At 53.2% G+C, this 12,168-nt stretch overlaps 1 protein-coding gene across 1 annotated transcript; it reads left to right on the top strand.

The window, feature by feature from the left end:
• Window positions 1-23: 23 nt before the first annotated feature.
• On the top strand, window positions 24-11,237 carry Slc66a1 (solute carrier family 66 member 1). Its single transcript, XM_048443391.3, has 9 exons — window positions 24-101; window positions 2,837-2,961; window positions 3,557-3,801; window positions 6,739-6,868; window positions 7,444-7,531; window positions 7,911-8,053; window positions 8,201-8,293; window positions 8,972-9,157; window positions 10,783-11,237. The coding sequence occupies exons 3-9, from the start codon at window positions 3,638-3,640 to the stop codon at window positions 10,858-10,860; spliced, it is 882 nt and encodes a 293-aa protein (XP_048299348.1). The 5' UTR covers window positions 24-101; window positions 2,837-2,961; window positions 3,557-3,637; the 3' UTR covers window positions 10,861-11,237.
• Window positions 11,238-12,168: the final 931 nt, after the last annotated feature.

Genomic DNA, 12,168 nt, shown 5'->3' on the forward strand with positions numbered 1-12,168 from the left:
GCTCCGCCCACAGCGCACGGAGAGGGCGGGGCGTCGCGGAGGTCAGCTGATCCCGGCGGGCTACGGACCTTGAAGCTGAATCGGCTGTGGATCCTCTTCTGGTGAGACTGCAGGGGGCTGGTGGCAGGCCGGGCTGGGGGTCGGGACCAGGTGTGCCCAGTCAATTCTTTCCTACACCCTCCCCAGCCCCGCACAGTCCCCGGCCCCGGTCCCCTTTTGGGGCTCGGGATCGCGAGCCTCAGCCGGGTCTGACTTGGGATCCGAGTCCGCGTTCGGCTCCACTTCTCACCTGTCCGTCCCTGCCTTCCGGTCACTTGGCTTCTGATTGCCTTGTTTTTCCCGAACTGGGCGGGGGCATCGCGGCGCTTGCCCCAGCTACTGCCCTGTCATTATCCCTCCGAACCGGCGGAGTTACCGGAAGGAGTTAGATCCTTGATTTGGAGGCCCGGAGTGGGTAGGATCCCGGAGCCATTGCGGGATCTCCTGAAACATTTTCCCCAGGTCAGCAGGGAGGGAGCTCAGAGTGCCCTCTCCCACGCCAAGCTCACCGTAGGAGTCCAAGGAGGGTTGGTTAGAAGTGTGAGGACTGCTGTAGTCTCAGGTTTGTTCAGTTAGTGTATACTGTGTGCTACTGTGTGACCCAGAGGACTACAGCAAGAACAGAATATTACTGTCGACTGTGCGAGATGCGTTTCAGTGGGAAGCATCTTCCTGATTTTGCTTAGAGTTGGAGGACTTTGGGTGTGGCGGGAGACTGTGGCTCCTGGCCAGCCTTTCTGGATATGAACCATGAGAGTCAGAATCCTTCCTAATTTCAGGAACTTGTAGCTCAGTGATGGAGCACTTGACCAGCATGTGTAAGTTCCTAGGCTCAAGCCATTGTCATGACTTGGAATGGCTTTTTACCGAAGTCTGCAGTCAGTCAAGGAGGCTAAGTATCTTTCACAAGTCTCTTCATTTTATGCATCAGAATGCTGAAGCTCCATCACTTGCTCGGTCGAAACTTCTTAGTCCTAGGCCCCCCTCAATTCACAAGTTTCCTCCCTTCTCCTCTCCCCTTCTAGTGTCTTTTTCTTTCCTTCTCCCCTCTCCCCTTCATCATGCTTCCTTCCCTTCCCCTCACCTTTACATTTCCTGAGTCTTGGTTGTGTAGCAGATGCATCCTGATCATGAGAAAAGGAAATACACAGACAGGGAGAGCGGAGACAGGCTTGTCTGAAGAGCAGTGTTTAACAAGGATAGTGGTGTGTCTTCTCGGGGTCGGGAGGAGGTCTCTGCCGCACCTCTTGGAGAAGGCAGTTTAGAAATGGGTCGTGTATCACCCAGGCATCTGTGGTGGAGAAGGATTCCGGAGTAGGAGATGAAGTTAGAAGAGCAGTTCTTAGACCCAGGTGGTGGTGGCGCACACCTTTAATCCCAGCACTCGGGAGGCAGAGGCAGGCAGATCTCTGTGAGTTCGAGGCCGGCCTGGTCTACAAGAGCTAGTTCCAGGACAGGCTCCAAAACTACAGAGAAACCCTGTCAAAAAAAAAAAAGCAGTTCTTGAGGTGTGGGGACCTTGTCTCTGTGTATTTGAACTTGATCCAGTATCAGAATGAAGCCTGCATCTGCTTTTGTGGGAAGTACCTTGGAGTTGGAGAGGAGAGGGGTGTTTCAGGAGATCTGTCTCCTGGCCAGCATTTCTGGAAATGAACCATGAGCATCAGAATCCTTCACATAGAGGGATATAACCCAGGGGTAAAGCACTGACTAGCATGTAGCATGTATGAGGTTCTTGGTGCAAACTTTGGTATCAAGGAAAGCGTCTTCGAAGAAGCTGGGAGAGCTGCTTACACCCACAGCCCCTGCTCACCTCATTTCCTTCCTAACCCGGTGAAAGGGGGTGGAAGAAAGACTCCATAGTGGCCAAGATACTGGGTTCTCATCGTCAAACCATCACTACCGTGGATCAGAGTGGGGCTCAGGATTTTTGTTCAGCTCAGAAGGATATTAGCCCTAGTTCATAGACAGGCCCAAACAGGCTGACTCACAGGCCCAAAGCCAATTAAGTCTGCCTTTACAATGGGGACAGTATTCCCTACCCGACCTGGATGTTGTGAGGGAGGACAGTGTATGGATGTGTGATGAACTGTGGTGGCCCATTCGGAATCTACATAGGGGCACGGGGCGGGGGAGTCCGGTAGGATGTGTGTGGCTGATAAGCAAGAGAGCTTCTTAGGCACAGCTCTTACCTGGACTGCGAGTGAATCGAGGTGTCAGGTAATTGCTCCCCAAATGCTGATGTCATCTGCACCAGCCACTGAGACCAGGGAAGAACCTTCCATTCATCCTCTGCCCCATACTGGAGCTGCCACAATGAGCTGGCCAATCAGTGACCTTGGGCACCCTTACCCCCAGCTCTAATAGCTGGTCATGTTAGGTCCTCTGGGCTTCCTGGAGAAAGGAACTGCCTTGCTTCCTCTCCCTGGACCGATCATCGCAAGCTCCGCAGTCCGGGGTCCAGCCAGAGCCAGGCCTCCCTGGCATAAGTGGGAACTGAGAAGGTACCAGAATGAGCCTGTCTCGATGAGGAAGCATCCTCCTAACATGGTGACAAAAGGGGAAGCCGTGGCAGTCACCAGTGAAACCTCTCCCTTGGGCTTTGATGCTTTTGCTTTCTGTCTGGCTGTCTGTCCTAGCCGATGACTTCCCTACTGTGGCCTCGGGTTCCTCCAGAACATGTCAGTAGTGTTCCATTCGAGTCAGGAGGAGGACAATGTGGGATTGCATGCTGGTACCGGAGGAGATAGCTTCAGCCAGCCAGCCAGCCAGACCTTGCCCTCCCTCCCCTCTCTAGGTTGTCAAGTGTCCAGAGTGACAGTGTCCGGAGTGACTCTGCAGGTGGCAGGGATCTGGGAGGACTCCTTTCTTCTTGTTCCTTTAACCAGCCACATTCTGGTGTGGGGTGTGGCTTCCTTGCAGGTAGGTGTCGTGCATGTCTTTCAGGGTTTGGGAGGACCATGGGCCCCAGCTTCTTATCTGGGTCCCTGGGCAACCGTAGGAACCACCTTCTCATTCACACATACACAATGCAGAGGGTAGTCTTTCCTCCAGAGACGCCTGGCCTTAGAGACCTTGTTAGAAGATTGCAGTGGCAAAGGGATGGAAGCCTGGCCTGGTGGTTCAGACCTGGAAACCCAGCACTCAGGTGTCTGAAATAGGATTGTGAGACCCTCTTGAGATACAAAGTCAAGGGAAAAAAATGCTGGGAATAAGGACAGTTGGTGACCTCTTGTTCAGCACATGCAAGGCTCTAGGTCTGACCTCTGAAACAGAAAAAAAAAATACCTACATGTTCATAAGTTGTATCGAAAGATGCTGTTGGCATACAGGCCCACCCGCTCTAACTTTGAACTCATTGAACTGTCCCATGTTAACTGTCACATGTTAAATGTCATATGAAGTAGAGCCTGTCTTTATCTTCACTGTGTAGAGGACAGGGCCAGTTGACATCACCGGATCGTGGAAAGGGGCTACACCTCCCAAGGCTGAAGACTTCCTCTTTCCCTTTTTGTAGAACGAACCTTCGGCAGCCTCTGAACTGTGACCAGACGTACACCTGCACCTTCTTCCCTGCTGGGACCCTTCCTCTGCGGCCATGGTCTGGAGGACACTAGGCGCAAGCAACTTTTCCATCTGCCCCAACGGCTCCATCCAGTGGATCTGGGACGTGTTTGGTGAATGTGCTCAGGATGGCTGGGATGAGGCCAGTGTGGGCCTGGGCCTGGTCTCCATCCTCTGCTTTGCTGCATCTACCTTCCCGTGAGTATATGCCTATGTGGCAGGAGCAGGTGGGGCCTCAGGGGTGGTAGCAGTCCATGTACTGCACAGAGGGTTCAACTGGCTGGCTGGTCATTGGCCCATCTAGATTCCAGGCCACATAGAGTCCCTCCTTCCCTGATCATGTTCACTTATGACCAGCTTGCTCCGAAGATAGGGGGCTGCATGGAGTCTTCATAGGCCAGACCTCATGTGTGAGGGATGCTGGTGCTGAAATAGTAATATTTTCTACCATGTATTCAATACCTACTCTATTTTTGGCCTGTGTCTAAGTGCTGGTGGGGTTACCGCCACTGATCCTCATAACAGCCCCGTGACACAGGCAGAGTTCACTTCCCTGTTTTACCAGATGAGGGCTGGGTGATGCGCTCTTCGTTGCTCAGTTGGAAAGTGACAGGGCTGGAGAACGGGAGTGCTGGGCTGCTTTAGATATGGCTGCATCCTTCAGGTGAAGACAGGTTGGTGGTGAAGATGAAGCAGGGGCTACAAAATCCTGTGGCGGTTGCTAGGCTGGGGGATGAGGACCTTACTGCACAGGGGTCCAGAGCGCCCACCCTCGGCTCCGCCACCTACTGACTGTGACCTGGGTAGACCTCTGCCATGCCCTGAGCCTTAGAGCTCATCTACCCAATCAATATGTGTGCAAGCTGGAAAGCTGGCATAGTGCCAGCGTCCAGCTATGTGAAGTGTGAAAGAGAGCCCCTGACCACCCAGCAGCGGCAGGGAGGGCCGCAGCCAGGAAGAACGTGGGGGTATGTGGGCAGGAAGCAGCTGGTCAGGGGCAGCAGGTGTGTGAGAGAAGGGACGGCTACTCTCATGCCTGGCTGGGCACCGTGGGAGGTGAGGCAGGCGGTAATGAAGTCAGGACCTCACCGAGGGCTCTGTCCTCTAAGGCTGCTGTCACCGTTTTAAAAATTTATCTTGGACTGGGCGTGGTGGCACACATCCTTAATCCCAGCACTCCAGAGGCTGAGGCAGGAGGCTCATGAGTTCAAGGGCAATCTGGGCTATCTAGGGAGACCCTTTAACCCTGAACTCCTGATCTTCCTGCTTCTGTCTCTGAATTACTGGGATTACACGTGTAGCCACCACTCCTGTCCTTTCATTTTTTAAAAAACTATTTTACACGTTTGATTATTTTACTTACATGTACGCAAGTGCACCACATGTGTGCTTGACACCTGGTGCCCATTGACTGTATCTGGACCCTTTGGTACTATAGTTTACAGATGGTTGTGAGCCTCCGTGTGGGTACTGGGAACTGAATCTTTGTCTTCTGCAAGAGCAGCAGATGCTCTAGTCTCATGAGCTCCTTTTTAAAAATTGTTATTATTATTATTGTTTTGTTTTGTTTTGCTTTTTGAGACAGGGCCCTTCTACATAGCTTAGACTGTCCTGGAACTCACTCCATAGACCAGGCTGGCCTCAAACTCAGAGAGACCCACCTGCCTCTGCCTCCCGAGTGCTGGGATTAAAAGCGTGCACCACCACTACCCAGCTATTTATTATTGATTAATTAATTTTGAGACAGAGTCTCACTATCTCCAGAAGCCTGAAACTCACTGTGTAGACCAGGCTGTCCTCAAATTCATAGGGATCCACCTGCCTCTACCTCCTGAGTGCTGAGAGTAAAGTCTGTGCCATTGCATCTGGCTCTGAGTTTCTTTCTTTCTTTTTTTTTTTTTTGATTGGTTTTTAAATTTTTCATCTTATTATTTTATATGTACCGATGCTTAGCCTGCATGTGTGTCTGTGTGTCACATGTGTGCAGTGCCCTAAGAGGTTAGAAGGAGGTGTCTGATGTCTTGGAACTGGAGTTACAGGCGGTTGGAAATCACCATGTGTAAGAGTCGAGAGCAGGAGTGGAGAGCCAGGAATGGAGGTGTACACAGAGAGTTCAAGGCCAGCCTGGACCATCTGAGGCTTTGTCACACACAAACCAACAGTGAGAACAGCAACAGAGCTTTCAGGCTTGAGGCTCTGGCCAGGGTGAATCTTAGGAGTGACAGAGCCATCTGTCCCCACTGTGCAGAATCCTGATAGATCTGACTGTCCTTGTGTTGGGACTCGAGCAGTCAGTACCCACAGGGGGCTTAGTCTGTGCCCAGACCCCTTAGCAGCAGCTCACATTACATTTGGCTTCATACCCAACCCAGCCACAGCCTGAAGGGCCTTGGGGAAGAGTCAGGGACCAAAAGCCTGTGAAACAGCTACAGGAGTCTGGCCACCCTTCTGCTGTGCGCTGTGAGTGACCAGGCTATAAGTCTGCATGTCCTACCATCAGTGGCTCCTAAAAGAGGGCCGGACTGGGCCTCAGACCCACCTCAACTGCCCTACCCCTGCTTCCAACTCCCACCAACCAGATATTAAAGAAGCAGCCAAGGTGTTTCTCAAGGCCGGGTACAGGTTTCAGAAACCTACATAGACCCTTTGTCCCTTCTGGAGACCCCAGGGTGCAGTGGGAGAGAATCTGATTAAGACTGTGGCTCTGTCTGGAAAGGTACACGGTGCTGTGCTCCTGAGCTAGCAAGGGTTACCACTGGTAGAATTCTAACACAGATCAAAGAAACGCTCTGAGGATATTGCCTCTGAAATTCTAGGTTCCAGCCTAAGCCCTGGGCCCTCTCTTGCCCATCATTGCCCCAGTCATACTGTGACTGTTAAGGTCTTCTTTTTGGCCTTGTTTTGGTTTGGTTTGATTTGGGTTAGTTTTGTTTTTTTCAAGACAGAGTTTCTCTGTGTAGCCTTGTCTGTCCTGGAACTCACTCTGTAAACCAAGCTGGCCTCAAACTCACAGAGATCCACCTGCCTCTGCCTCCTGAATGCTGGGATTAAAGGCGTGCGCCACCACCGCCCAGCTCTTATTGGCCTTTTAAGTGGGCCTCAACCTCTGAGCATGTGTTCCCTCCTCTTCCACAGCCAGTACATCAAGGCCTGCAAGACAGGGAACATGGACCAGGCCCTATCACTGTGGTTCCTCCTGGGCTGGATTGGTGGAGATTCCTGCAACCTCATTGGCTCCTTCCTGGCAGACCAGCTACCCCTGCAGGTGAGTGGGTCCCAGGCACAGTAGGGCAGCTAAGGACAAGTGGGAACAGCTGTGGGAGAAGAGACTAGGGCGTCAAATCTGTCAGCCAACACTCAGTGGCCACCATGCTGTGGAACCATGGGTGAGTCAGGGTTCTGTCTAAGTCTCAGTTTCCCCAATTGCCATGCAAGCATATCACACCACAGGGGTCTGTGGTTCCGAGGGGTTGGGACCCAATTAAAATTTTTGAGTGTGGGGTCCACAAAGTAACAAATGGGGTTTTCCTTGGGAACCACAGACATCATTCTATGGCCAGCAGACATAGGGTCAGTCAAGGCCTTGGCCATTCTGCCTCAACTCTGGTACTCCATGCTTTGCGGACTGTCCAGGCTGGATTCTCGCTGGACCCCTTGTCCACCTGATCCCTCATTTACCTAGGTAGGAACAGGGAACCCTCTGTTCAGTTGAGGGAACAAGAGGCTCGAAGAGGTGACGTAACCAGAGCTGGTCACCAGTTGGGGTGCAGTAGAGGGCTGCCAGGGTGCTTGTATCAGGGACTATCGGCAGCCGTTGCCCAGGTCCACTTCTCTTTCCAGACCTACACGGCTGTGTATTACGTCTTGGCCGACCTCATGATGCTGACCCTGTACTTCCATTACAAATTCAAGAACCGGCCATCTCCGTGTGAGTCTAGGGGTCACTTCGGGTCAGGCTCTGCGGGCCTTGGGAGGCTTGGGACCTGAGTTGAAGCGGGCCCAGATGGAGATATATACAGATCAAGCTGCAGGGAGACCCCACTTGCTCCCTCCTCTCTCTGGTTCAGAACCAGAAAGGAGGGTGAGTCATAGAGCTGACCCCTCTGCCCTGACGGTCTTTCCTTTATGTCCCTAGGGTAAGGGTACTGTTGTATCCCCATTCTACAGATGAAGGACTGAAGCTCAGAGAGGCTAGGTCACTTGTCCAAGGTCACATAGCTACTGAGAAGCAAGGCTGGGCCTCCCATCCCAGGCTGTCTGCTGTCACCTAAATACCTAATCTTGGCTTCTCTCCTGCCTCAATCCAGTGTCTGCCCCTATCAATTCTGTGCTCTTCTTCATCTTGGGGACAGTGTGTATCACACCACTGTTAAGCGTCAGTGATCCTGTGGCTGTCCCCAGGGAAGGCTTCCGGGGACGGATGCTCTTGTCTGTGGAGCCAGGCAATAAGGTAGGGGATGGGCCTGTGGTGGTAACATGGGGGGGGGCGCTGACTCTCATTGCCCTGCGTGATGTTAAGGGGCTACTCATCCCCCTGGGGAAACTGTTCCCTAAAACTCCCACCAAATAGTGAATGCCCCTTTCTTCCCCGCCCCAGCCCTTCACAAAGAAGGAGGTCATCGGCTTTGTCATTGGCTCCATCTCCAGCGTGCTGTACCTGCTCTCAAGGCTGCCTCAGATCCGCACCAATGTGAGCTTTCGGTAGGGGTGTGGGTCACGTGGAAGGAGGGCTGGCAGGTTAAGCAGTGGTGTGGTGCAGGAATCTTTATTCAGAAGCTCTTGGCCACAGCAGCTGTTGATGTGGGCAAAGTCCCCCAGCTGGGGAAATTGGCCCCATGACACTTGCCGGGAGAGGTGATTGAGACTGTGTCTCAGCAACATTGGAGGTCAAGTGAGAGGGAGCCGCTGAGCTGAGAAGCCAGAGAGAGCAGACAGGAGATACTGAAGACCCCCTCTCCCACTGGAGGCTTGCCTGGCAGGAGGAGTCCAGTGAGGGCTGCAGAGCGGGGTGGGGGGAGGGGGTGCACAGCAGGCACAGACAGCCATGATGTCTGTGGTACTGGGAGAAGTGCTTGGAGCTGAGCCCTGGATAGGGCTGTTTTAGGTGTCAAGTCATGCTGGGCATTGGGCACACAATGAAAAACCAGCTCAGAGTATGAACCACACAGGGCACACACACAGACAGTTACAATCCAGAGTCTTCCGAGCCTGGGGACAGGGCTGTCTGTGTAGCCCAGATCACCCTTAACTGGCTATATTGTCTAAGCCTGGCCTTGAACTCATGATCCTCCTGCCTTAGCCTCCCAAATGCTGGTGTTGTAGACAAGAACCCTCTCTAAGGGCTCCAACATCACCCCTTTCCCTCCAGTTCCTACGGCAGTCAACCCAAGGCATTTCCTACTCACTGTTTGCGTTGGTGATGTTGGGGAACACGTTGTACGGGCTGAGCGTGCTGCTCAAGAACCCTGAGGTGGGCCAGAGCGAGGGCAGCTACCTGCTGCACCACCTGCCCTGGCTCGTGGGCAGCCTGGGTGTGCTGCTGCTTGACACCATTGTATCCTTTAAGGTGGGTCATGTTGGCAAAATCATGTGGGCAAGGCAGCCGCTGCTTCAGCATGCACGTCCCTGTCTGGGCACCCTTCTGTCTACACATCCATCCACCCATCTGTTCATCCATTTACATATTCATCTACACATCCACCCGCCCATCCGTTCTTCCATTTACATATTCATCTACACATCCATCCATCCGTCCGTTTGTCCATTTACATATTCATCTACGCATCCATCTACCCAACCATTCGTCCATCTACAATCCAGTCTTTTATCCATCCTCCATTAACCCGTATCCAACATCATCCACCCATTCATTCATCTATCCATTCATCCACCACCCATCCATCCACTCACTCACCTATCTACCTACCTATCCATCTACCCTACCATCCATCCATCCATCCATCCATCCATCCATCCATCCATCCATCCTCCCATCCACCCATTCACCTCTTCATGCACACATCCATTCATCTACCTATCCTTCTACCTACAATCTGACCTTTCATTCAAACTGTTTCCCCCTCCAACCTCATCCATCACCCACCCACCCATCCATTCTTCCATCTGTCCATTTATCCACCCATCCAACCTCCCATCCATTATGCATCCATCCACGCACTCATTCACCTTCCCATCTGTCCATCTATTCATCTACTCACCCACCCCCCATCCATCCCTCTGTAGCCATCAGTTCATCCATTCATCAAGAGTGTATGTACCTCTTTTTGTGTGTCAGGCACCTAGCCAGGACGAGCACCATCAGAGAGCAAAGAGAGCAAAGACAGAAGGCACCGGGTTTTTAGGTGGTCACTTCACTTCAGTGACACCAAGTGCTACAGAGAGAGAGAGAGAGAGAGAGAGAGAGAGAGAGAGAGAGAGAGACAGCGAGACAGCAGGAGCATGTCGCCGCTGGACTACTGTCCTAGTTTCGGGTAAACAGAGGCCTCAGCAGGTGTCATCTTACCTGGGTTGGGGGAGAAGTTATTCAGGCGAAAGCAAGGGAGCTTTTGTGCAGCAAGAGTCCAGCCGCAGCCTGTGTAAAGGCCCCGGGGAATAGAAAAGCCAGGGCACCCGTCCACTGGAAATGAGAGCTAGCTCATGAAGACATGGGTGAGCGGGCTTAGATCCTGACCCCCGCTGCCTCCTCACTGAGTGATACGGCGTAAACCCTCAGTCCCTCAGTGTTTCTCTCCTTTCGTCTGAGTTATTAGTCGTTGCTGTCCCACCCCGGTAACAGCTGATGGCATCAATTTCTGAGCACCCTCCCCATGGGACCCGGCACTCAGTGAGTGCTCTGCCAGTGTTTGCCAAGAGGCTCAACTGGATATTATTTGGGTCCCACTTGGCAGAAAGTAAACATGGCCCTTGGCCCTTGCTAAGTCCTCATGGGATATCATGAGAAAGGCCCACGGTGGTCCAGCCTCTTAGTGTTGTAGCGAGAAAGGCAGGGTCCTAATCCAGGGTTCCTGATGGCTGAGCTGGGAGATCAGGGTTGGCACTCAGCGTGGTGGGAGAGCAAGGGCAAGGCTCAGAGGTCCTGGCTGGCACTGCAGAACAGGGAAGAGTGATGCGAACAGCTCTGGTCCAGTGTGTCTGCTGCAGCCTTAACGCCGCCCTCAGATCTCCATCCAGTTCCTGGTGTACAGGAGCCGCTCCACTGCTACCGCCTCAGAGCAAGAGCCTCTCCTCCCAAGCTGACCTGTGCCCTGGATGACGGGAACCTCGGCTGCCATCCCAGGAAGAGCAAAGCATGGGCAGTGATACTGCAGCCCTTGGACTGGGCCTAGGAGGCGGCCTGAGGGAGGCCTGGGACTCTTGGCCTGGTTGCCTCCCGTCCATGCTTGGACTTAGGACAGGTCTGGAGTTGGATCATGCTATGCCGGGACATTACCTCTCAGGTAAAAGGCAGCTGCTCAAGGAGCCTGTAGGGGACCCATAGCTGAGACCCCAGAAGATGGTGTGGCCACCTCCCATCCACCTACCTCAATCTGCCTGTGTACCCCAGGCTACATCCTATCCAGGGGACCCAGGGTTGTCCCTCTGACTGGACACAACCTAGTAAACAATATCTTCCAGCTGGGCCTGTTTCTGCTGCTCCTTCCCATGACACCTGGGGTCTGGGCAGGGACCCAGGGTAAGTTCATACTGACCATGTCCACTATCCATGGGCCCTTGGCTTTCTAACTTTTTATCTCTCTGCCCTACTCTGGTGGTGTGATGTGGCAGTAACAGGGACACCTCAGTGGGCTCCCTGCTCCTGAGGTGCGGGAAGAGGCAGATAACTAGGTGGGGTTTGGTTGGACATCCCCAGAGGCTTGGCATGACCATGCTACTGCTCCGGCATTCTCTCCGGGGCTACATAGAGTGGGGTGGTCTGCCCAAAGCGAGGTGTCGTCAGACATCTTGTGTAGTCAGAACTCAGCGAAGGTCACCTTGGAGGTAAAGAAGAGGTACAAACTGGTGCTTTCCTGAAGAAGGTAGTGACCAGAAGCATGGGTGGAAGAGGAGAAGTGTAGGAGACAGGGCACAGAAGTGACAAGGCCAAAAGGAAGGGAGAAAGGGTGGTTGGTTCCACGTTCCTGTGACTGGGGACAGAGAACTAACGACCTTTCCTGTTAGCCCCCGCTTGTCACATACATTATTTTAGGTCCAAAAACCCAGATGCAGGGCCAGGGGCCACCTGACAGACAGGACTGCCACCTCTGAGTGTTCGTTTAGCGTCTCTGTCCGCAGCTGCGGAAAGGAGAGGGTCCTGGCATCGACCCAGGCAAAGCACTGCTGGCTTCAGGTGCTCCTTGCAGCTGGTTGTCTGGCCTTGCCCCATCCTGGGACCTGGCTCTGTGATACTTTCCTAGCTGGGTGGCACCTTTCCAAGTTGGGAGATCTGGGGCCTCGGTGTGGCACATGACCTGAACTGAAGCTGCGTGGGCAGGAGAAGATGAAATGACAGTCGTGCCCGAGAAGCCCTCCTCTGTCTCTCCAGCAGGGGTGACATCCCTTTCACTG

Source organism: Myodes glareolus, chromosome 6, assembly GCF_982192425.1.
Source record: "Myodes glareolus chromosome 6, mMyoGla1.1, whole genome shotgun sequence".
NCBI classification, from domain to species: domain Eukaryota; kingdom Metazoa; phylum Chordata; class Mammalia; order Rodentia; family Cricetidae; genus Myodes; species Myodes glareolus.